General features: G+C 42.3%; 3 protein-coding genes across 3 annotated transcripts; 1 reads left to right on the top strand and 2 right to left on the bottom strand.

The window, feature by feature from the left end:
- Positions 1-912: 912 nt before the first annotated feature.
- Positions 913-5894, bottom strand: mul2 (mitochondrial E3 ubiquitin protein ligase 2). Its single transcript, XM_080033680.1, has 6 exons — positions 5851-5894; positions 4799-4953; positions 3800-3887; positions 3557-3677; positions 2443-2674; positions 913-1979 (listed from the first exon to the last, which is right to left on the bottom strand). Exons 2-6 carry the CDS (start codon positions 4913-4915, stop codon positions 1479-1481), a joined length of 1059 nt encoding a protein of 352 aa, XP_079889806.1. The 5' UTR covers positions 4916-4953; positions 5851-5894; the 3' UTR covers positions 913-1478.
- A 100-nt stretch (positions 5895-5994) lies between these two features.
- On the top strand, positions 5995-12249 carry alg3 (ALG3 alpha-1,3- mannosyltransferase). The gene is made up of 9 exons (XM_080033499.1): positions 5995-6185; positions 7250-7349; positions 9276-9423; positions 9641-9801; positions 9960-10080; positions 10194-10399; positions 10709-10786; positions 10981-11124; positions 11258-12249. Exons 1-9 carry the CDS (start codon positions 5999-6001, stop codon positions 11448-11450), a joined length of 1338 nt encoding a protein of 445 aa, XP_079889625.1. The 5' UTR covers positions 5995-5998; the 3' UTR covers positions 11451-12249.
- Positions 12250-12804: 555 nt separating this feature from the next.
- On the bottom strand, positions 12805-24872 carry vwa5b2 (von Willebrand factor A domain containing 5B2; the record flags this gene model as incomplete). The annotated part of the gene is made up of 21 exons (XM_080034213.1): positions 12805-13569; positions 14706-14829; positions 15092-15203; positions 15495-15545; positions 15624-15752; positions 16414-16551; positions 16654-17025; positions 17364-17601; positions 18194-18549; positions 18652-18868; positions 18965-19150; positions 19487-19601; positions 20685-20887; positions 21571-21681; positions 21806-21982; positions 22093-22217; positions 22316-22447; positions 22656-22813; positions 22908-23133; positions 23781-23996; positions 24734-24872. 21 exons carry the CDS (start codon positions 24870-24872, stop codon positions 12805-12807), a joined length of 4290 nt encoding a protein of 1429 aa, XP_079890339.1.
- Positions 24873-26041: the final 1169 nt, after the last annotated feature.

Raw genomic sequence — 26041 nt, 5'->3', positions numbered from 1 at the left:
GAAAATCTGCTTTATCTGTGCGTACATCACAGCAAATGCATGCAACCTCTCCAAGAGCCCGCATGAGATTAGTCATATCACTCTTTTTCTTCTCTTTATTATTCAATTAAACTGGAATGAACAAATCATAGCCAGTGCTCCCTCCTCCCCCGCCATGCCCCCAGAGGTCTGCGAGTACTACAGTAATAGTCTGTCCCCTTGAGAGCCACAGCTGCTGTTCTGCTGAGAGAGCTCATGAAGAATTTGTCAAAGTGAACTATGACCGCTGAGGAAGATTTATGGGATCCTCTGTCTCCCACCTGCTCCCTTGTTCAACCCCCCAACCCACTCAGGCCCGATCCCTGACATTTTACCTTGCACCCACACACACACAACTATAAGTTTTTCTTTTTCTGTGCTACTGCTAGAGGAAAAAAAAAACCTGTCGGTGGCTTTTCATCCACATCTTCCCACTGTTTGTCTGACATGACAGAAATAGCACGCTTAGATGACTCACCACAAGTCTTTTCAGAAGCCAGGTGCTGTCAACAAGCGTTCATGGAGAAAAGTAAAGAACCAGTAATGAATTGATATCATCTTGAAAGTCCAGACACACACTTGTGTATCTATTCAGACATGGACTACTTTCCTAAATTTGAAGAGCAGCAGCCATTTGAAGTAACAGCTGTTGTTCAGACGCCTGTGGACCACTGCAGGAAGGCACAACACCCACACGTTGCACATGCAGACATAAAGAACACCATGCAATATTACAAGTGAGCGTCACACAGATCTCTACACCGAGACTTAACGTTTTATTACTGCTCCACCTCTTTAACTAATTGGAGTGAGCGATTTTGTGCCATCTATCCACAGTCATACTGACACTAAGTGAAATACACTACACAAATGGTTCCAAGAGAGGTGCTTTATTGATTTTCTTTCAACAAACCAAGATTGTATTCTCTCTACACTGCATTAATTACACCTTAACACTAAAGCTTAATCTTGGCACTGAATGTACTGTATATTTGTTTCAGGGACTTCCAGTGGCTTGAATATGTAACAGAGTAGTTGAAAGAAAAGTGTCTCTCCTAATGTCCAGTCTTCATTCATTCATACACATACAGTACAATCACTTACAGCAGCAGCCATATAAATTAAGTTAAGGAAGTAAGGCACAGAACAAACTTGTAGGAAAATAAACATCTCTGTTGCATTCATTCACACCCCTTTTTTTCTGATTAGCTTCCTTTTACTGTATTTACCATATACAACTTAAAGCACCACACTCATTGCACAATAACCTTTTAAATCAAGTTTGATTTAGACATACAGTATTGTTCTTTATTCTTTACAGTCACACCACTCTTAAAGAGTTATCCTTTGCGCTTGTTTAGATGTAAGTACAGCAGTTTAGACCTTTGAGGCGTAAAGCTGGTACAGTTTGTATACAGTGGTGAAGGTTCACTGAGGTGGTATATGGTCACACAGTTGCCTCAGACGTGATAGAGAGGCACCACTCTGCTGATGTCCTGTCTACATATGGGGCATCGGCGTTGAGGAAGGGCCTGGTAGCAGCTGTAGCAGCAGCACACATGTCCACAGTCCAACAGAATACAGTTACGTGGCTGAGTGAGGCAAATCACACAGGCGTTCTCTATGGGTTCCTCTGCCCCGTTGTGAGGTGCCCCGGGGCTGGTCACTGGAGCGCGCCCCCGCAGTCTCTCAAACTCCCTCCTCTCCTTCTCTTGCTCCCAGAGTTCTTTTAGGTGGTTGTAATAGCGTCGGCCCACCCAGAGCAGGATCCCTGCCCCTACCAAAGCAGAGGCGATGGCCAGAACCTTCCACCAAACGGCTGTGCTCTCTTGATCTTCTCGCAGCGTGTCAAAGTCTGTAATGCTCAAGAAATACGCCGAGCCATCAGAAGGAGGTCTTAGATTCAGGGAGCCGTCCGTGTCTAGTATCAACTCGCCTACGCCTGTAAGAGTTGCGCCTACCTGAAAAAAAGAAGAGGTGGACATTTGTGAAATGCATCATTAAGAAGATGTTGAGTCAAATGGATGTTGTTAGACTGGATGCTTACTTATTAAAGGTGGAGTCAGCGATTCTGGAGAACAATTCAAAATCAAAGCAGCAATTATCTCCTCATGATCCGCTCGCTACCTGTCCATACCGTGTGTGCGCACAAAATAAAATCCAGTATTAAAACACAGTTTAGGCCATGTAAACTGGTATGTAAACAATGTATATGTAAACAAAGGGGCCCACCGTAGCTAGCAACATGCCTGTTAAAGAGCCTATGGCTGGTTAGAAACACTGGATTTTCTTCTTTTTTTGCGCAAACACAATGCGGATAGGTAGCACTGACTACAAGAGGAGATATTCACAGATTTTGACAAAGTGATCTCCAGAATCCCTGACTCCACCTTTAATAAGTAAGCATCCAGTCTAACAACTGACTTTGAGCATTTCCTCAGTCTCCAGTTGTCCTTTGAGCTTTTCCCCGCTGAGGTATTGTCCTACGAGTTCACCCAAGCCGTACTGGACCTGGTGGAACTTCTCGTGGGTGATCTCCATGTGGACTCCGGAGGCCTGCAGAGGACACAGCACTTTGACTGTGGTCTCATCGGATCCCACAAACACAAAGGGCACGGCATTCACTCTCTGGTGCACCACTCGTTCACAGTCCGTCCTAAAACAGGTAAGAAAGAGGGAGGATCAACGCCAGGGTCTTTTTATTCCACACACGTGATGATGAAGACAGAATCCTATATACGCTTGAACTTTGAAGTTTACTAATTATTTTACGTATGCATAAATATACAAAAAGTCTGACTGAGTGATCGACTGTTTCTGACTAGGACAACAAAGAACCAAGAGATTTCTTTAAGTTCCAATATATTCAACTTGCAGCTACATAATATGAACTTCCACCATCTTTAAGTGCATTGCTGGACAACTCTTTTAAGTTAAAGGAGAAGTAAGTGATATGGAGAAGTAAGTGATATGGTGATGGTCCTTTTGGCTAACTTCCTGTGTCCCTACGTCACCACCACATCAACACACAGCCGTCTTCGTCAGATAGTTCCGCAATAGAGAGCAGTGAGTCATCGTTAACAGGCATAGAGACCCGCCTCTTTATAGCGCTCTGTCTCCTTATTGGATAAAACTAGTGGGATACTCGAAATTGTATCCGGCAATTACTGCAAAGCTGAATGACCTGGAGACCTGTGTTATGAATTGCGCAAACTGTTTAAGTGATTACTGTATGAATATCGAGTGATTTAACACGGATATTTGCAAAAAAATATCACTTACTTCTCCTTTAAATGGTGAAGAGTAACCCAGTCTACTAAGTGTGTTTTGCCCTGACAACTAATAGTGGTAACATGCTTTTTTCACACCATGTGCAGAAGTGATGCTCCATAGAATACTGCTCTACACAGCAGGTTGCAAGAGACTTTCAACCCACATAGAGGCCTTTGCAGCCATGTTTTTTCTCCTTCACAATTTTAGTGTCTTTTTAAGAATTATACCAGATGCACAGTATTATTGACTTGATAAGAGTCCTCACCAAGTGCGTGACAGGCCATTCCACACCAGCCTGTGCTCCCTCAATATGAATTTCTGCAACACTCCGACAATTTCTTTTTGGAAGTTACTGGTCAGAGGCTCGCCCACTGGTTGCACAGCACCTACAGTGTATACACACACATAATAGAGAATAAGAGACAAGGATGGTATACGATATTTTTTCAGTGAAAAAAAAAGTGCTATCAGCTCTTGTCTGTATCAGAAACAGTGATACCCTGATTACCTTCTATGACAGCATACTGTAGACATGCTCCTGGAGTCACTTTCAAAATGTCTTTGAGTTTTCCATCTATAGTGAAGTGTGGAGCATCCTGAAAACACCAGAGACAGTTTATAGATGCAGTATACAGTACATTCTGGATTTCAGGTTTTGCTCAATTTCCTAGTGCAAAGTAAAAATGTCACATTTTGCCTAGAGGTTTGGGAAAGAAAAAAGTATGGTTCTGATGCACAAATTTTCCGCTTTCTATTTTCAATTTCTCCCACTTTTTCTTTTTCTGTTCTATTTTTTTTAAATCTACTTCTTTAGACATCAAAAAAAAAGAGTCAACATTGGGTTGAAAGTGAACATTGTCTCAAGCCTAATAGCTTGGTAACAACTGGCCCAGAACATTATGGACACAGTCCAGAGACATAAGAAGAGTGTTTATCTACCTAAAGAAGATTTCAAGCAGTATTTGAAACTGAAGATTGTTTCTAGGGCTGCAACTAACGATTATTTTGATAATCGATTAATCTGACGATTATTTTCTCGATTAATCGATTATTAATCGATTAGTGTTTTGGTCCGTAAAATGTCAGAAAATGGTGAAAAATGTTGATAAATTTTCCAAAGCCCATGTTGAAGTCCTCAAATATATTGTTATGTCCAAAACACACAGATATTTCATTTTTCTGTCATAATAGGATTTAAGAAACTAGAAAATATTCACATTTGAGAAGCTGAAATCAGAGAATTTGGACATTTTTTATAAAAAAATACTCAAAACGATTATTCGATTATCAAAATAGTTGGCGATTATTTTAATAATCGATTAATAATCGATTCATCGATTAATAATCGATTCATCGATTAATAATCGATTCATCGATTAATCGTTGCAGCTCTAATTGTTTCTATAGCGTAGACAGCATGAAAACAGATAAGGAACATTTTCTAAATATGAAAATATAAAGTTATGTGAAATGATATTTCACATTTGACTTATGATCCACAACTTACATCAAGTTTATCTAGCGTTGTCCGGTTCTTTCTATAGAGATAATAGCAGATGCCTGAGAGGGCAAGGCTGGTCCCGAGACACACTGCCTCTGTAATCTTGAAAGGAAATCCATCCATTCCCTCTCAGTCTCTGGGTCACTGCCCCAGGAATAGACCTGCACAAACATATGACATGTTTTGTTCCACTAAACCCACAGGTACAAACCTCATCCGAAGTATTTATTGATCTTAGGTATTGTGATACAGTCAAATTATAGCCTTTTTAAACATACACTGTAGATAAATAATATGAGTATGAATCAATGCAGTATAACCACCTCATATCAGTGGTGTATAATTCTGCCAAACAGATAGCACTTCGTTATGCTTTCAGGTTGTCATTATCAACCCAAATTTAAGTTAGTCACTATCAGCTGTTTCAAGTGCAACTTCTCAATGTTCAAATTCAGGTAGGAAAAATATGAGGGTTTCTGGAAATAACATCTGGAACAGGTTGTTCAAAAACGTATGTATTTTCTCTCTCTCTCAAAGAATGCCGGTTATTGATTTATATTTATGCTTAGATCGTGAGTCGGGAGTGGCACAACTGTGGAAGTTGGAGGTAACTTTGATACAGATAGAACTAGGGGAAAACATTTGTAATTACAGAAAAAAGACACATACTTGAGCTGCTGAATAGGCTACCTCTGACAGCTTCCACCAATTCTACTAAAACTTTAAATAGCTTCTTGTGACTTTGCATTTTAATTCATGGCGAAGCAGAAGTCTAAGCATAAAGTCAATAATAGGTTCTTTATGATTGTGCAATTCAATAATCATGTCATACAACGCAACGATATTCGAGAGATACTATTTATTTAAAAGACTGGTTAGCCAAAGTTAGCTGCTAGCTAGCTAACGTTGTAGGGCAGCAGTTACACCGGGTAGCAGTGACCTCTGGATGATTTCTTTTTACATCTCAACATTTGCCAAAAATATGAGCAAAAACTAATTTTGTGTACATCTTATTTTTTTTTGTAGAATAACCTGTACATTTGTTGTTTGTACCTTACCTGTCAGAAATGAAGGAACCTCAGGTTGACATTTTCGGTTAACGCTGTTTTGCATGTCACGTGTCGTGGGTGATATGCGTCACGTGACGAGCCATAACAGCGCATGTCTGTTGCGGGCGGCCTCCGTACACGTATCTACGCCGCCGACATGGCAGGAGGTGTGCGGAGAAAGCCTCCCGTTGCTGTTGCACCGTCCCCGCTATGGGGGAAACTTCGTACGCTGTGGCAGGACAAACATCTCGTTCTGTTCAAGCCGGAATACACGCTGCTGGTGGTTACGATCCTGTGGTTCCTTGAGATCGGGATCAATATTTGGGTCATTCAAAAAGTAGCATGTAAGTAGCCACGCGGCTAGTTAGCATGCTATGAAGTTTTTTCATTTCACCGAACGTCTCTGAATGCTAAGAAGCTAGCGTTAGCAAACCTAGGAACTTACACAGCCACCTGTCAAAGGGAATTTACTGCCCTTGCATGACCACATACAATCGTAAGAACTGTTCTAGTGTTAAATGACATTCATTATTTATAGAAGCTGCCAGCCTTAAAACGGTATGCCACTACGCAAAGGTTTATATTTATTATTTCCTCAACATAAACAAGCATGATAATAACGGCTCACTAATTAAGTAATCCATATATTTTAAGTTTTAGTTCGTCATGTAGGCTAGGTCATTGTTTATTTTGGCATACGTCTACTTCTATGTCCATTGTGTTGCTGCAGTAATGATCACCAATGAATTGTATCATCAGTTAATCTGTTTATTAGTGATCAATTAATGTTTTATTTAAAATGATAGAACATAGTGAAAAATAAGTAAGGTCTCCAGTTTTCTTAGTGTTGTCCTCATGCAGTCCGAAACCCTAATCATTGTACAATGATGTAAAACAAAGGAAACCAGCAACTATTCAACGTTTGGGAAGTTGGAGCGGTTCCTTTATTGGTTATCCAAATTGCAGATTAATGTGCAATATAATTTCACTTGTATGATTGCTTGTGTGTTGTGTTGTCATTCTATAACAGTGGATCAGCAGTAGATTGTTAGCTAAAATCAAATAATGATAGATTCATTGATAATTTTAATCAAATATTTACCCAAACACGGTGGTTATTGTGGTTATAGTTTCACAGATGTTTTTTTGTGTGTTTTGTTTTTATACAGATTGCATGTCAAAGGGTGAAATGTTTTGGGTTGTCAATTAATAAATGATAGGGTACTTTGTACCCACATAAGTTGAGAAGGGCATTCGCATGGCCACAGTGATTTTAAATTATGATGGAATGATGGAAAAATGAAAATAATTGAGAATATAAAATAACAACAGCTCTGATGGTGACAGTGCTCACCTACCCCATCATCATAATTCACCATCAATCACCAATTCATTTTATTTACTGCAGACACTGAGATCGACTGGAAAGCCTACATGGATGAGGTGGAGGGAGTCATCAACGGTACCTATGACTACACTGAGCTGAAAGGAGACACCGGCCCCTTGGTGTGAGTTTCAAAGATTTTGAGTGATGAAAGGTTTCTTCATTCTGTGTTTAAAGGTTGACTATGCAACATTTTAATTAAAAAACAAAACGCAAAGAAGCCCACCGGGTAGGAGCTACAATATGATGGAATCTTCTCTTTACTAAAACAAACCAAAACATGTTACCCAACCAGTTATACAGCCAGGCCCGGTTCCAGAACAGAATGCCTTAGGGTGCATCTGAGATTACAGGGGGTGCACCAGTAGTACACTAAAACCAGCTACCCAGCTTCAGTTCTGACTTCGCTTTTTACACAGGCCTTTCTACCAGTAGATAGTCAAGCACTTCTGGGCAGTGGCGGAGCCAGAACATTTTCATTGGGGTGGCCAGGATGGGGCCAGTGATATTTTTTGGGTGGCAAGCACAAGGGCTTAGGTTTCGCTTCAACATAAGTGGGGTTCTGGGGGTACTCCCCCAGAAAAAAATGTGCTTCGAACACACCATTTTGTGCATTCGGGTGAATTTTTATGTACTTATTCATGCCTTCTGTATTTAATTATTTATGGCGGACATGTCTAAATTTCTGTTAAAGGAAAAGACAACAGGCTCCCAGTGACGTTAATATAATGTTATAAAAAGCAGTAAGGCTCTCAGGCATTCTGTATTGCTTTCAAATATTTACTATACTGTATTGTTCAAAACTATTTTTTTTAGGACTCACTATTCATGACACAGCAGCAGTGTGAACTATTATGACACTTCACATTTTTAAATCATAGGGGAATATGTATTAACAATTAGGAGATATGTTTCAACATCCTGAACTGTTATTTTTACCTCTTTTGGGGAGAATAGGGTTTCTTACTTTTTGAGAAAAAATGTAGGCTCTCTTCTGATTATTGGGGGGGACACGTCCCCTGTGCCCCCGCCACCCTCCCACCAAATCTACGCCTATGGGCAAGCATGAGTCTGTGAGTTGCTGAAAAAAACTGCACCACAGCTGCCACCGAAATGTTCAATTTGCATCAAAGCCCAAATGATCATAAAAACAAGAGGCTTTATTTAAACGATGGATCCATGTTTAAGTGGTGATTGTATTTTTTCGGCTGTAGACTGAAACTAACGGAGGGAAGCGGCTCACTCTATTTTCTCTCGTCGCGCTGTCAGTTTGCCGACATGGCTCTGTGTTTTCATGCTCGTGAAATGCAATCTGATCGCGGAAGCCTCCCCTGAACAACGTTAGCGGACATGATATCCCCGGCGGCCGGTTATCATTTTAGCCGTTAAGCCACAGAGCTTTTCTCACCGGCAAGGTGATGACACCGTTACCTACAGTCACAGTCTCACCCCATGTTTCACCGGGTGAATCACTGCTTTGCTCGCGCAAGGCTTTTGTGTTTCGGTTTAACATCAGTCTTGGGTGAGCGAGTGTTTTAACTTTATGCTGAATAACCATTGCACTGCAATCGCTGAAAGCGAAATAGTTCAGGCGGGGGCGGGCGGGGCAGAGCGGAGCGCACTAGTAGAGATGGGTTCGCGTAGCCACAGCTGCCAGTCGAATAATGATAACGTTCTTATCGGTTTAGTGAACAAAATAAATGCAGAAAACAGCGGTATTTAATGGAAATGGTCAAAGGTTAATTACAATTTGTTTTGTGAGCAAGTATTTTATTATTTTTATCATATTTATAAAAAAAAATCACTCCCTCCTTTTTTCATTTGAGGGTGCAAACAATTTTTTTGAGGGTGCAATGCATGCTCATGCACCCCCGTAAAACCGGGCCTGATACAGCCAAAGTTATACAGCACTCTAGTGGGGTAGAAGTTAACATTGGGATTATTTTTGAGTAGTAAATACTTTTTATTTTCATACAAATGTTGCATACAGTAGTGTGCCCCTAAAGATGAAGCCTTTAGTGCAGGATAAACAAGCACCTTGTTGTCGCAGGTACCCGGCTGGCTTCGTCTACTTCTTCACGGCTTTATACTATGTCACAAGCCATGGGGTGAACATACGTCTGGCCCAGTATTTTTTTGCCGCTTTCTACCTAATCACGCTGCTGCTCGTCTTCAGGATATACTACCGCACTAAGAAGGTTGGTCTGTTTTTGAAAAAAAACTCAATTACATCATTAAACTGCACTATGTTGTTTCTAATGTACACTAAGCCATTGAGTTTGTGTGAAATACTATTCCTCTATATGTCTGTATCTATGTGATTTTCTTAATGTTTTTTTTGTTTACCAATGAATGTAATTTCCCTTTTATCGCCATAATTATTATATTTGTTTATTTTTTTCTTTATGTTTCCAGGTTCCTCCCTACGTGTTCTTCTTTGTGTGCTGTGCTTCTTATCGGATCCACTCCATCTTTGTGCTGCGTCTCTTCAACGACCCAGTGGCCATGATGCTGCTGTTTGGAGCCGTCAACCTCTTCATGGACGGCTACTGGACTCTGGGCTGCGGCCTTTACAGGCAAGTGTGGACTCCTTAACAGCGTAATGCAGTGTTTCATGTTATGTCGACCAGAATCAGAAACCTGAATCACTATTGACACTATTATCACTTATACTTTTTGCCATTCGTGACGTGATGAAATTACAAATCAATCTTCCTCTCTCTCTTTTTGACAGTTTAGCAGTGTCTGTGAAAATGAATGTGCTTCTTTTCGCTCCTGGGCTACTCTTCCTCCTCCTGTCTGAGTTTGGGCTTATTAAAACAATCCCGAAGCTTTCAGTGTGTGCGGGCATACAGGTGAAATATTCCCTTCTAACATATAAACAGGCACATTTTAACATAAACTAAAAATAGATTTTTACTTTTGGAAGCATTCTCTCTAACAGTAATCTGTTTTTTGGTTTTTGCAGCTTTTGCTTGGCCTGCCTTTCCTAATGGATAATCCCGTTGGCTACATGAGCAGGGCCTTCGATCTCGGCCGTCAGTTCATGTTTAAGTGGACGGTGAACTGGCGCTTCCTGCCAGAGTGGCTTTTCTTAAATCGGTACTTCCACTTTGTCCTGCTGGGAGCCCACCTGCTCGCCCTGCTGCTCTTCGCTCTCCGCCGCTGGAAGAGGTGAGGCTGACTTTGGATGTGACAATGGTTACGGTTGGCATTATAGTTGGGAGTTGAGCTGGAATAAATTGGGGCTTGAAAATGATGCCGCTAGTTTTTATCCCACGATACCACAAGTGGTCGGCTCAGTCAGTACCGGTAGTTAATCTTATGGACCGGGAATAGGGATTTTCATTTATATAGATGATCATCATATGAATCAGGAATCCAAAAGGCAGAGCTTCCATTATGTGCTACATTAGTTATTTTTTAGTTAAAGGGGGAACAAGTTTTTTTTTTGTATGAAAAGTAACTATATTCTCTCCTCAGGCCAGGAGAAAGCATCTTCGAACTTTTCAAGGAGCCGTGCAAGAGGAAAAGCCCTCCTCAGAAAACCACTGTCGATCATATCCTTCCATGTTCCATTCTAAATCTACTCTAATCTTATCTCTACAAAGTTGTTCCATAAATGACAGATTAAGATTGTCAGCAACACTAGGTGTCTAATGTAAATGGGCTGAATACTGTATACATGTTGTATTCGTCAGAGTAAACAAACTTGTACTTGTGGTTTTTGAGTCAAACCTTGACAGACAAGCACAGATGGTCCTGATTCTGTTCACGTCAAACTTCATCGGCATGTGCTTTAGCCGCTCGCTGCACTACCAGTTCTACGTCTGGTACTTCCACACGCTGCCTTTCCTGCTCTGGAGTGGAGGAGTCGAAAAGATGGCCCACCTGCTCAGGTAAGATGGAGGCCAAAAAAACAAAACTACAAACTCGATTTTTATTTTTTTAGTTGTAGACTCGCAGACTCGGATCACATGTTATATTTATGTTAATTTAATACTTTGATTGTTTTTTTATCCTTGTGTTCAGGCTCCTGATCCTTGGTCTGATTGAGCTTTCATGGAACACCTACCCCTCTACTGACGGCAGCTCGGCCGCCCTCCATGTATGCCACTTCATCATCCTCCTCTGTCTGTGGCTGGCCCCACCAATGCCGTCGGCAGAAACACAAGAAGATGATGCACCCGTCAAAGATGCACCCGTCAAAGACAAAGGCCAGTGAGCCCCTTGTTTGATGGGACTGTACGTCGTATTTATTCTAACCAGCCTCCGTCCATCCTCCTCTTGCACAACACCGATGCAGAGGACATTGGGGTAGACTGTTTCTTTTTGGGTTTTTTTACAAGTCAATTCAAGGAGCCATTTCATGCTTGATATCTCAGCTCACTGCCAGAAGTGAACAAAGTCTAGGTGAGGGTGCACAGCACTTACCTACATGATGAAATGGCTGGCAGTTGAAGAGATGAAAATAGAAAAGGAATTAGGAATTCTCAGGTTCCAGATGCATAGTAAGAAGGGTGGAGTACAGTGCTAGGAGGAAATTGTGAATGTAATGCTGTTTTGAAATAAATTCTTGTTACAAAGGCTATGTTTCTACTTGTGTTAAAACTACACCCTGTTACTCTATTTCAACTAGCCTGATTATTTTTCCTTGTATCAAATTATTTAATTAATTTTTTTAACATCAATTTAACTGAACATTCATTTAAATTGGAACTTTAAACGATGCGCAAACGATCTTGTGCATTACAATAAGATGGAAGTATATTGAAAAATAATATTAATATGATGCAGAAGTTGAACAAAGCTCCCAAAGCGTTGCAGTGTTCCCCAGTACAAGGCCAAAGATCCTATAAATGATATCTAAGCTGTAGACAATCGTGGCTCTGCCTGTGTCTGATTTGCTACCCAGATGGTACATGAGTGGCTCTCTCAACTCAGAAGCATTAACATAGATTACATGTGAAGAATTTTCAGTAGGCAGCAAAAGTGTGCAATTTTTTTTATATTAAAGAGATGTGAGTTAACCTTTATGCTGTGTTTTCTTTGTCTCTCCTGTTGTATGTTTCTGTTGCACACTACAACACATGGCTAAACTCTGCTGTCTTTTTTAAAATATTTCCCAACAGCTATTTTATTATTTAAAGTCATTAGTTCAAAAGAAATAATCATCCTGATAATCAAAATCATTCCTGCTCAACACTGACTGACTGTGATTATACATTTTTGGCAAAGTAATACACAACACTGACAACACATAAGACTACAGAAGGCCCATTCAGATGGTCAAGGCATTATTGTGATTGCATAAAGCATATTTATAATAAAAGGCCACTTGGTCTATGTCATGTAAAGGGTTTTCTCGTTTCATCGATATAAAGTATGACATAAGTAAAATCTTCCATGTGCAACTTAATAGAAGGGACCTGGCACTGGGTTACGGTGGAAGTTGATCCTGCAGATAAATTCAGGATTTACCTTCCGGTGTAAAGGCGTTGCTTCTTAGCAGTCACCATCATTGGTAAGAGGTGAGAATGCTAATCGGTAGTTTTGGCTCAGATTCTATTATGATTGTCTCACATGTTGTTAGGGTTGTAGCACAGCATGTTTAGCTTGATGTTCTCATCCCAGTGGCGCAGCAGGAGGAACAGCTGTCTGGCAGCTCCCTTCAGCCCGGCCAGGTCCACTCCCTCTGGCAGCTCCTGACAGCGCAGCCAGTAGTCTGCTTTGGCCGCCACCAGCTCCCACTCCATGAAGTAGCCGGCACAGCGGTGCTCCAGCCAGGCTAGAGCCACTGCTGTGGCCCAGCTGGAGCCTTCCAGGTCTTCCTGAGCCAACTGGCTGCTCCCCTGGAGGTCAGCGGGCTCCACCGAAGAGCCTTCACAAACATCCGTCTCTGATCCGCGACCACTATCTGCCTGGCCCTGGTTCTGGTTCTGGCTCTGGCTCGGAGAGGGGCCGATGGAGAGCTCCAGGGAGCCTTCCTCAGAGCTGGGCAGGTCAGTGGGTGAGGTTATGGGGTCTCGGTCAGAAAGGTGTCTTCGGCGTAGCCTTGGTTCCAGCATGAGGGGAGTGTCATCTGGAGTGTGGTGGAAAGGAGGAGCGGCCGGTTTGGCGAGGGAACAGGATGAAGGAGAAAAGGTAACATGGTGAATAGTGGGAGGCCTGGCCGAGGTGGATAGAGAAGGAGCACTGGGGGATGAGGAGCGGAAGGGTGGGCTGAGGCTGCGCCGGTGGAGGCTGTAGGGTGAAGCCCTCTTCAGGCGGTCCAGGGGGATCTGGGCACAGTCGGAGTAGATCTCTGTCAGGAGAAAAGCTCCTGATGCTAGCTGCAGACGCACCTGATAATAAACCATACAGACACAAATTAATAGATGCGTTTACATGCAGTTTGTGTGTGGTTAAAGTCGGAGTCAGTGATACGCTTGTTGTGAGAATCACTTTTGTGAGAAATCAGTGATATCTCCTCACGGTTAGCTACCTGTGCATACTGTGTGTGCTTCAAAAAATTCAGTGTCAATACACATCCTAGGCTCTGTAAACTGGTATGTAAACAAAGGGGGCCCACCATAGCTAACAACATGCCAGTTTACAGAGCCTATTTTCTTTTCAGAGCACATACAGGACAGGTTGCGGATCATGACATATTAGGGCTGTCGAGCGATTTAAAAAATTAATCTAATTAATTACAGGCTCTGTGATCAATTAATCTAAATTAATCGCATACTTTTATGACACTTTTATGCCTGTTTATAAACAGCTGTATAGCCTGCTACAGTTTGTTTTTCTCTCTCTCGCTCTCGCTCTCCGTCTCTCGTAACTTCTGTCTCCACAACAGACAGCGCTGCACTGCCACAGATGCCTATGCCGATTCATTCACCATCGTCGTACTCATAGGCAAAAATATTGACACACACACACACACACACCTACACACACACACACACGGGGCGGGTGTCCGTTTACGCGGGAGACGAGACAGCTAGCAAACAAAATTGAGACACACGGAGGAAGATTGAGAGATACTTTTGAACCTACATTGTTGCACCAACTAAATCAATAATGCACAGACACTGCGGAGAAAAAAGTAAGATGTCTTCCTACCTTCATGCTTATTTGCCCGAAGCATCCCATAAACCGTCCATAGAGCCCTCGACCCCGCCCTTTCCCCTGCTTCTCTCTTTACTTTTCTCTCTTTCACCCGTGCGGGCTGTGTATGCAAGCTACAGGTGCAGCTCGGTGCAGCTGCGCACCACTTTTGCACCGGGTCAAAGGGCATTATAGAAGTGCGATTAATCTGCGTTAATTTTTTTAATCGCGTTAATTTTTCTGTGATTAATTAATCGAAATGAACGCGTTAATTTGACAGCCCTTGAACATGTTCAATGATATTTACAGAAAGTGATTTGACAACAAGCATTTTCCAAAATCGCTGACACCGCCTTTAAGTACATTTGTTGTTGGCGTCACAGCTCACCAGGGGCAGGTAATCCGGAGCTTCACTTTCAGGTTGTTTCTCAGTCTCAGCAGACAGACAGTGGGACTTGAGAGGAACTTGCTTTCCTGATGAAATAGAGGACCTGAATCTGCCCAGCGGAAATCTGGAATATTCAAAAAGAGGTGCATTGGTCACCATTTGAATATATATATACCTTTGGCAGCTAAAGTAAAACAATACATCTCTCACACAGATAAACAGCTTCAAACAATAAAACTAATCATTTTTATCAATTCTTCAAAGATCTTATCTAATATGTCTCATTTCTGGAAAGATTTGTGTTAAGCATTTACATTTATTTGTCGATCCCCTTTACAGAGCAATGCCACATCCACAACAATGTCAAATTAAAGAGAAAGTCTTACCTGGTGCCAAAGAAGCTCTCCATTGACTTGCTCTCAATAGATCGCTGTGAACGAGTGCATGTGGCGCCTGTTATTGCTGGGGGTGTGGCTGAGTACGCACTGCCCCCTACACCTGAGACAGCAACGTGGAATAAAAAGTTAGACAGCAAATCTTTTAAAAGAAGAGCGATAAAGTGATGCTGTTCAAAAGCTCAGTTCACCCTTTTAATGTCATAGATTTTTTTTGTCATACATAGCCTACAATTATCAGTAGAACTACTGATAAGTACTTTTCCACTAGAACTACTGTCTACAAAAGAAAGTACATTGGTGTCGCAGGTACCCGAGGTATGAACTGCCTCTAACCTTGAGACTTCACTGACACTAGAACGTTTTCACTGATCGGGTCGACAGCAATACTTACTAGAGTCCCAGGATGTAAGGCTACAGGGTGAGGCAGGAGTGTCATCTCTGTCTAAGAGATACAAAAATTGTTGATGACCTAAAAGTGTTAACAACAGGGATGGCTAGTGGTATTGTTCAGGCTATCTACCTGTAGAATTCCATGTGTCCTCCATGTCTTCACTGTCTTTGCTGGTGCGCCGTCTGCCCAGACCGGCAGAGTAGGCCCTCTGCCTACGACTACCTGACTGGAAACTCCGCCTGTTCTCCAAATGCTCCCCTACACACATGCACACACACACACACACACACACACACACACACACACACACACACACACACACACACACACACATTTTAAAAGAAAAGTTAGAGTAGGCAGTAAAAACAAGTTTAGACCAATCATACTATGATATACAGTATGTGGTGCTGTTCGAAATTATGTACTTGTCCTCATAAAAACAAATATTAAAGGTGCAGTGATTTAGCATTGTATTTTCATTCATTTGGGTGAATAACATTAAACAGATTGAAAGAGGAATAATTAGAAACGATGTAGCAGTGACTGAGATAGCCTGATTGAAAGTCAGGCTAACGGTGAAATACCAAAAACACTGACTGAATCCTAACAAACCCAGCATGCAACTGAATTGCCTCCTTCAATTGATCATCCCTGCCGCATTAATGGCAACATATTTCTAACCCCAAGTTCCTAAATCAACAATTATGTTTTAAATAACATAAATAGTAAATTTGTCTGACATTAAAATTATAATTATATTATTATTATTATTATAATAATATTTTCACATGCTAGATATACTGTATAACCCCTAATAATGACAAGTGAACTAAACTTCATGTATAAAATCAGTTGAGTACCCCTCTGCAATATATCAAGGAATTGCTGTGGGCATGTGTGAGTAGGTCGTAAGCAACACCTGTGCTCTGGATGTCCACGCTGTCTGTCAGGCCTTTGTTGGGGTTGCTATCCGTGGCAGTGAAGGCTGTGTACATGCAGGTGATGTTACAGTGCTTGCTGGTCTGGATAGCCTTCATACGATATCGCTTAGCCGAACCTAAAAAGCAGTAAGGCAGACGGGACAGGGAGACAAATTGTATTACTTTAGATAACTATCAATCGATATCGGTGGCAGTGTTTGTAATAGGATAAGCCTCACCATGTCCACTGTCACTCTCTTTCTCTGCCATTTTCTCAAAGTCCCTTATAACTGAGCGTGCAGTCAGTTGGTGAATGATCTCCTCCCATGGCTCCCCTCCTCCTCTTCCCTCCTCCCCTCCTCCTCCTCCTTCTCCTCCTCGCTCTCCTCCCAAGCCCTCGGCCCCTGGCGTCTGGTGGCCCTCCTCGGGGCTCCAGAGGTGTTCCAGATCCACGGTGACCTCCCAAGACACGGGTCTGCCGCTGAACATGCCGTGAATGAGCGAGCGGCACTGGCCCGGTGGGGGGCCCTCTGCTGGGACAGCCGTGAAGAGGTACTCTGGGTCTGTAAAGCTGTCCCAGTCCAGAGGAGACGCAGGGAACAGGAGTCCATCTGACGGTCAGAGCGAGAGAAAGAATTCATTTAATTTCATGTTTATTTGATTGGGACAGATGCTACCACCTCGACACATGCACTACAAATTTCCGAATTTACAACATCACAGCATTAATAGCTACAGCTAATTTCCAATGCCCATCCCTAGAAGGGATTTTAAACTATCATAAAAAAACACATGTAAAACATAGCCACATTTAAAAAACATACAAGCACATACATATTTAAAAAAATAAAACGCACATACACCTGTACAATTCCCCCATCCCATGCCACCCCATCCCTATACTGTATGTGAGTACAAGTTTAACTATTTCTTGAGCACTAAAGCTTACTGGAGTCAGTGAGGCTTCTGTGGGACAGTGTCCCTCCTGAGGGGGGCTTTGTCTCTCCATCACTTTCGTCCAGCCTGCCTCCCAGTGCTTGGTCGAAGGAGACCCTCTCCAGAGCTCTCCTCAGGCGATGCATCTCCAGCTCGCCCTGCGGGGACGAGAAGCTCCGCGCAGCCATGGTGGACCGGGCCAGAGCTTTATGTCTCCTACGAGAGTCGTCGCCCAAATCCAGACACGCAACCTGGTTGCATCAGAGGGGAAAATTAGACGGGTTCAAAAAGTAGATTAGACTGCCATCTTATGTGTCTGTTCAACAACAAAAACAACAACAAAAGGTTTAAATTATAAAATAAATTATAGGATTAAATTACTGAATAAATTATAGGATTATATTCTTGTGATGTACGTCTGTGGTGTGTCTGCAGTACTGAGTTCACTACGCAATCACTCAGTTATGTACAAACGTTTCCAGAACACTTTAGTCAAAAAAGAGCAGGAAAGCTAGCCGTTTCATCCCTCTCTTAACACACAACCCTGTCCTGTGGCTTCATTGTATTCTAGTTTACTGTGTTGGTGGATACATTGGTAGCCTACATTTCTTTTTTTAATGCAGATTTCTCAAAGTATTATTGTTGAACTTTAAGTTAAAGAAATAAAGTAGTGGTGGGTAATAAAAGGCTTAAAATATCTTTACTTACAACTGGATTGATAGATAAACAAATTCTCTAAACTATTTTGTGGTGGCGGTTGCGGTATCTTTTTTTTTATGTCAGGTTCCGATCTATGTTTTGCCTGTAACTTTCAGGAAGGCGAACATATACAATCCGTCTTACCTTTTCTGCCTTGTTATCGGTAGTTTCCACCGAGAGATTTTGCTGCCATGCGGAGTCAGCCCAGCGAGACAGGGAGGATCTCTGCTGCTCTGGAGGGGGCATCTTCTCCAGGCCTTGGGGCAGAGAGCCTGTATCCAGCACTGAGCCAGAGTATGCAGGTTCAGACAGAAAGACCCCGCCCCCTGCAGAGTCAGAGTTGGACGAGGCGTGTATGTGGGAGTGGGAGTGGGATTGGGACTGAGTTTGTAGACTCCGCTCACTGCTGATGGAGCAGCGAGTGAGGACATACTGCTCCTGGATATAAGAGCTCTGTTGAATCCTCCTCCGCACGTCACTGGACCAATCCTGCTCCACACCTAGAGCAGATAAAAAGCTAAACGTTAGCGAGTATGGCATGTTTTGCATTGATGCCTTTTACGTATTCACCCCAAGATTCCACTGATGAGAGAGTGACGGACCTGGGCTGCTGCCGGGGTCTGTGTCTCTGGCACAGGAGAACTCAGAGGAAATTTCTCTGGAAATCTCCCTCAGTGCCTCCTCCAAGTCAGTCCCATCTGCACATGTCACCATGGGCAATAACTCAGAGGCAGGAGGAGGCGAAAGCTCATCGTTTGATTGGCCAAATACTGAACCTGTGGAGCCACGATGTACACCTTTATACCCCCGTTCTTGAGACTATGAGAAAAGACAGTTATGTTAGATATCTGTGTTTTCTTTGCAGCCACACATAAGACATATTTAACGTAAGAAGAATGCAGTGATGTATATTACCTCTGTCTTTTTGCCTTTGAAATAGGTCATGTCATATAGGGTGCAGTAACCAATCAGACGGTTCCCAGGGTAGAGCGGAGGGATTTCATTGGGTGAAAGAAAAGCCTCCATGTTTTCTGGAAGGTACCAGTCAATGCGTACGTCCGTCAGCACAGGTTCAAAGGCCTTTTTCAGAGACTTGATTAACTGAGGAGAGAGAGAAAGGACACAATATTCTGACACGAAGTATCGAGATTTTTGATTTGACTAATAGTACCAATGGGTTAGGGTTTTAAATTCATGTAAAAATAATCCTTTAAGACAAAGGAACGAACAGCAACAACAACAACAACAACAATGTAAGGTATTTACCTGCCAAATGAACTTAAAGAATCAAAAGCAAGAAGAGAAACTACTTACTACTTACTACTTTAGACACGCATTAAAATCCTCTGAAACTTATGTCCCCGGGTAGGATAATGCCTATATTGTTCTGTAATTCTTATTTTCTCCAGTAGATGTCAGTGCTGCATTGCTGCTAACCTTGGGCTGGAGCCTCTCTTTATCGTTCAAGAACACTGTAGTCCCTCCTGTCAGTTTCGCAACTCCCTGCAGGAGTCTCCTGCAGGCTCGCGGACCAAGGCCCAGGCCAAAGCATCTGCAGAGGTAATAAAAAATAAATGTAATATTGTATCACATGTAGGTTTATCTTCACTTTCTGCCATTAAAGAGCAGATTTTTATGCACTGCCGTAACCATACATTCAACATGTGCGATCACTTGATTTTACTATCTGAAAAACATGAAGCACCAGCCTCTTGCAGCAACTCAGAGTTACGTAACTACTTATTTGCGGTAACTAAATTGCACACTGCAGCCTCCATGGGTCTTGGACAAAAATAGCATTTGGAGTCATCAAACAGACAGAACTGTTATTTGGGCGGAAAGACGCATCACAAGCCATTTGGCTAATTGAAAGTTTGAAAAGAGCAGGGGGCAGAACAATTGAGAAGGCTGAGAAACCTCGAGGGCTATTTCTGAAAAAAGCAGGTCTGTCGGGCTACTGTAAGTACAACCCAAAATAAAAGACAAATAACTAACATGATACAAAGACAATGAACCATTGACAATAAACTATTTTTTAGGGCGATGTATTGTAACATTACCTGTCATGTAATTGATATTCATTGAAATGAGATGGATTTAGATTAAAGAAAGAATGAATGTCTACCTAGTGTGCGAAGGGACAGCCAAAATACAGTGGGGAAAGTCACTCCAACAGGAGAATACTGATGAGAGATAAATGGAGTAGTGTGCATTGCTTTAGGGAGAGAAGCAGAGGGGCGTTACTCTTACTGCAGAGGAGAGCACTTAACATGATTACTGGGAGGGGCTGAAAAATACCCCAGCCCTATCTTTTCTTTTCTTTTTTTATCTTTCCCAGCGTCTGTCTGGTCTCAGCTCCTTGAGATCGCCGTTTGCTCGCATCCCCTCTCTTCCTCTCACCTCCACATAGTGTCCCTGTCATATTTATCACCTCATTCTGCCTGCACTCACCCTACTTATTCCTCTCTGCTTCCCTGTCGTCTACATTGATTGAATGTCCTCCTGTCCCATGCCAGACACTGAATAAATCTTTGTTAACTAGCTTGAAGTCATCGTTGGGTATCCACCTAAAAGCCCTCTTCTTCACGCATCATTCCCATGGGGCTAAATATCTATTAGCTTTGGCTGAGTATACCTGCCGGCGCATGTGTTTCTGCGGACCAGCTCCAGCACTTTAGCCACATTGCTGATGGATCCATCTGTGATGATAAAGACCTGGCGAGGGTGTGAGCGCTGCATTGGCTGTTGGTACACCCAGGACAGCGCCCCCAGCAGATTGGTGCCTCGCATGTCGGCTCGCATCCTCTGGACGTACTCGTATGCCTGCATCAGAGAGACCTGCGTGTGCGTAAAAAAAAAAGAAAAAAAAAGAAGAAAAAGAAAAAGATCCTATCAGATCTACAGCAAAGGTGGGAGAAGCAGACGTCAAACAACAACACCTGTCCAACCAGATGACGCTGCCTGTGCAAACATCACCTGTGTTGTCAAAATGAATTCCCTGTTTGATATCAGATACTCCAATTACCCTGTGAGGGGTGTTAACAAAGAATTGAATCAGTACGTTTTCCAATAAAAAAGACAGCAAACATACACACACATTAGCACCTGCTTTATAATGACCCCAAATCACACCGTAGCTAAACACGCCTGACAGGAGAGAGGACATGGAAGGACATCCCCTCTGTCTTAGTGAAAATGCATGAAAGGTCACCATATGGTTGGGAGTTTGTGCAAAGACTGTTTGTCCATGCAGCCCCATGGTCTGGATATAACCTGATACTCTGCTACTAAGGCAACCTGAAGAACTGACCTATTCAAAAAAGAACAGATAGTCCTATAGGCTGAAAAACACCTGCGTTTAGGAAATTTAGTGTGAAATGGTCCGTGTTCACCGGGAATAATTGAGAATAACACATGATTTGAGAATTACATATGTTTCCTTTCACTTAAAGGAAAATCTTGTAAACAAAACAGATAAGATTACGGTCTATTTTAAGCAAGTGAATTGTGTAAAAGCTTACATCAGAGCAGAGCTTGCTGGAGGTGAACAGAGGCTTGATGGTGGTGCCGAAGCCCACAATGTTGAGCATGGTGCCAGAGGGCAGACTTTTCAGTGCCACCGCCATGGCTGCCTGTGGTAAACAAGAAGAGATTGACAGAGATGCATAGGCCAGATCAATGTGTGTGCCTTACATCTCAAAACTAAATCTCTGGATCATTGATATTTTTTTTAAATCCTGCCTGATAAAAGCTCACCTTGACGCGCTGGATGTTGGTGCCACTCATGCTGCCACTGCGATCAATGAGGAACAGAACTTCCCTGGTGGCTTTGTGTAGCTCCAGAGGTTCACTCAGCAGGTTGGGACAGAAATTGAGCATCAGGACGGGGCTGCTCAGAATGTCTTTGTGGTATCGCTTCCTCACAAACTCAAGCTGCAGAACAACAACATGACCACGTTTATCACCTTTTCATGCATTGAACAGCATCAGGGCACACCAGGCGAGCAAAGAGAGGTAATAAAGCAGTGTGAGGGACTACCAACCTTCCTCTCTGGCTCTGAATCTTTGCGAATGCAGCGAATGAAATCCCGTCGGGAACCGATCTGCTGCTCATACTGGCTGAATGAAAGCCTGCCTCTCTCTAATATGACCAAAGGGCTGTGAGGTTCTGTGGATGAAGTTTTTATTAAACTTAAATGTCACGTTAAAATATCATATCAGAAGACGAAATAAAAAAAAGGAAAGGACAAGTTTTCAATTTCTCACCACTGAGGTGCAGAATGATCTCTATGTGTCTGTCATATGGATGCTCCTGTGCCAAGGTGATGTAGGTAGCAGAGGCACTCTGGGCACTGGGGTCTGCATCTGCCCTCAGAGCGTGAGTGGGGCTCTCAAGGCCTAAAATCAGTTTAGGATGAAAAAAGAGAGGCAAAAAAATATTTTAGTTTTGATAAGTAACAACAAAAAATATTTATGTATATAACCAATTATGTATATGACTGTAATCCTTGCATGCTTTTTGCATTCAAATATGTAATTAGACTGCCCACTTTTCCAACATCTCACAATGGCTGAGTTTATGATATTTGAGGAGGAAGGCATGTACCGGCCAGCAGACAGGCCCCTCTGACCAGCAACTGAAAGTTGAGTTCATAAGGTGCGAGGTTGGCAGCTGGACTAGTGAAGATGGCATGGGCGCACTGCTGCTCCGGGTCTAGGGCACGGTCTTGTTTTCCTGAGGTGGCACCAAAACAGCTGGTTGATCTGAAGAGCAAAAACAAACATCAGTTAGTCGATATCACATCTCATTTTTACTTGGGTAGAGTAATGTTGCCACAGTTAGCTGAGCCATGTTTACCCAGTTTCTTCAGACTTTCCCCCGTTTTCACTCTTGCTCTGAGTCATCTGGCCAGTGACAATGGGAGTGAGCAAATTGGGGTAGACAATGCGGATGGCTCCACTTTCTAATGTGGGGAGTTCTAGTGTGGTGCTTATGACAACAGACACTATATCCATGGGACCAATGACCCCTGTGCCGACAATGAAGGTGGTTCTTTCAAGGTCTTCGTCAAGGATCAGATGTCCTGATGAGCAGGAATACAGCAATAAAAACATTTCAAACAGTGATTCAAATCAGAATAGGTCAAGGATTAAGGGTTTCCATCAATCTGTGTGAAGCTGGCTGTGTTGGGGAAAGTATTCCATGTACGTACAATACCACTGTTTCTAATAAAATATGCACCTCAAGTTGATATATGTTTGTACTAAGTGAACACCATTAGGCAGGCAGCCAAATAAATTTGCCTCCCTTGTCCGTTCCTTCTATCCTCATTGAGGTTAAAGCAGGAAAGAGAAGGGACATGACAAGATCATTATCCATAAACAACAGTTCAACCAGTTGTTGGAATGATTTGCGTTTCTACTACATTCAAATACAAACTTGGCACTTTATAAGCATATGAAGAGCAGTTAATTACTCCCTCAGATGTTCTCTCTGGGTTTTGTCAAGCTAGAGTGACTTCAGGATGAAGAACCTGTGACAAATGTCAGTATCCGTGAATAAATGATGCTGTCAATAACTGAGGAAAATGGGTAGCCCAAAAAGCATTTGCAATGTTAAATGCTCAACATGAACACATATCTATTTTAATATTTGTTGAAGCTCATGAAATCATTTCAGATAATAATATAAGCACCACAGCGTAAGAATTACGCCATCCTTTCTCCTCACCGTTGGCGCATTGCATGTCGAGGCTGGAGTTTCCACAGCAACCCCACTCTCGGCCATTCCCACATTGGCCTTCAAGACCTAATCCAGGGCAGCAATCCAAACAGCAGTCCTTCAGCTTCCCTCGGCTCTGGATCTGGACCCCCACCAACCGGCCCGCGATCACAGCCTCAAAGCCCACCACCACCTCCTTTTCCCCGAGTGGGTACACAAACACACCTATAGACACACCCCAAAATGTTTGACAATCACGCTACATAGCATGCCTTATATCTTTAAGTATAAAAAATATTAAGTTACAGCTTGATTAAGGTCTGCTTTGCCACCTCCTCAGATTTCTGCCGAAGAAGTAGTGTCAATGTTTGTTCATTATAATAGCTTTGGACAAATTCATTTGAAAAGAAATCGGTCCCTAATCAGTTGATGTTTATGGTAATAATTGTATGTATTAACGTCTAGTTTTAGCATTGCTTTTAGAGCTCTGCGAAGTTAGACAGTTCGGTTCCACTGGTAACTGCTAACAAAATGTGACTAACTGATTTTGGGCCGTTTTAGATTTAAGCTTATGATAACTTCGAAGCATAGATTCAAATAAAGTGCTTTTCTCTTGATTCAAAATGGTTCCACTTATCTGACGCAACCATTGTCGTTGTAAGAAACAGCTAAAGCTTTAAAAGTTAAAATGATCTGCGTTGTTCCCCATGGGTCAATCCTTATACAGTACCTCTACACCACAAAATGTGTGATGATTAATCTCAATTCCTCTTAATTTCTCACAAACATGGCAGTATTTTAGATAATACAGAGCTGACTGCTGGAAATATTAGGGTGATATTTTAGAGGGAACCAGTTATTTTTCTTCCTGCTTGAAGCAAGTGCATTTGAAGATTCATTGCATTAAAATACAGTTGCCAGGATTATTACTTATTTTAAGAGTGTGTCATCCAACTACTCACCTTCTACAGACTCTACATCAGCATTAGCATAGGTAAGGTGTGCGGTGAGGCCCAGGGAGCAGCCGTTGGCGCAGGACTTGATGCAGGAGGCCTTTAGTAGCAATGGTTCCCATGTGGAGCAGTTTCTTAGTCCCACCATGTTTCCAGGACAGCAACACTCCTCCACTCCGCTGGTTGCATGAGAACACAGGTACACGGATTGGTGAAATGGTCTGAGCAGAGACAGGAAGAGGAATATGTGAGTGTGCCTAATCACACAGTAATCTATGTACAACTGTGAATCAAACCTGATTCGTTTCTTCATTGATTAAAGCATCTACAAGTATTTTCTTGGTTTTACTTTTTAATATAGCTATATATTATATACAGAGTATATATACACTCAACAAAAATATAAACGCAACACTTTTGTTTTTGCTCCTATTTTTCATGAGATGGACTTAAAGATCTAAAATTCTTTCCAGATACACAATTGTACCATTTCTCTCAAACATTGTTCACAAATCTGTCTAAATGTGTGATAGTGAGCACTTCTGCTTTGCTGAGATAATCCATCCCACCTCACAGGTGTGCCACATCAAGATGCTGATCTGACATCATGATTAGTGCACAGGTGTGCCTTAGACTGTCCACAATAAAAGGCCACCCTGAAATGTGCAGTTTTGTCTCACAGCAAAATGCCACAGATGCCACAAGCATTGAGGGAGCGTGCAATTGGCACGCTGACAGCAGGAATGTCAACCAGATCTGTTGCTCGTGCATTGAATGTTCATTTCTCCACCATAAGCCGTCTCCAGCAACTTCGCACAGCCATTGAAGAGGAGTGGACCAACATTCCACAGGCCACAATTGACAATCTGATAAACTCTATGCGAAGAAGATGTGTTGCACTGCATGTAATAAAGCAAAAAAATGCACATTTCAGAGTGGCCTTTTATTGCGGACAGTCTAAGGCACACCTGTGCACTAATCATGATGTCAGATCAGCATCTTGATGTGGCACACCTGTGAGGTGGGATGGATTATCTCAGCAAAGCAGAAGTGCTCACTATCACACATTTAGACAGATTTGTGAACAATGTTTGAGAGAAATGGTACAATTGTGTATCTGGAATTAATTTTAGATCTTTAAGTCCATCTCATGAAAAATGGGAGCAAAAACAAAAGTGTTGCGTTTATATTTTTGTTGAGTGTAGTACATATATATATGGCTACTAGATATCCGTTTACATCAGGTCTTCGATATGTAACCATGCTACCTCCCCTCCTCAGGCTCTTAGCAACCAAACTGATCGTTTGAGTGTTGCA

The sequence above is a fragment of the Ammodytes marinus genome (genome assembly GCF_949987685.1).
Source record: "Ammodytes marinus genome assembly, chromosome: 9".
In the NCBI taxonomy this organism is placed as follows: Eukaryota; Metazoa; Chordata; class Actinopteri; order Uranoscopiformes; family Ammodytidae; genus Ammodytes; species Ammodytes marinus.
This window is presented reverse-complemented; position numbering and strand designations above follow the sequence as displayed.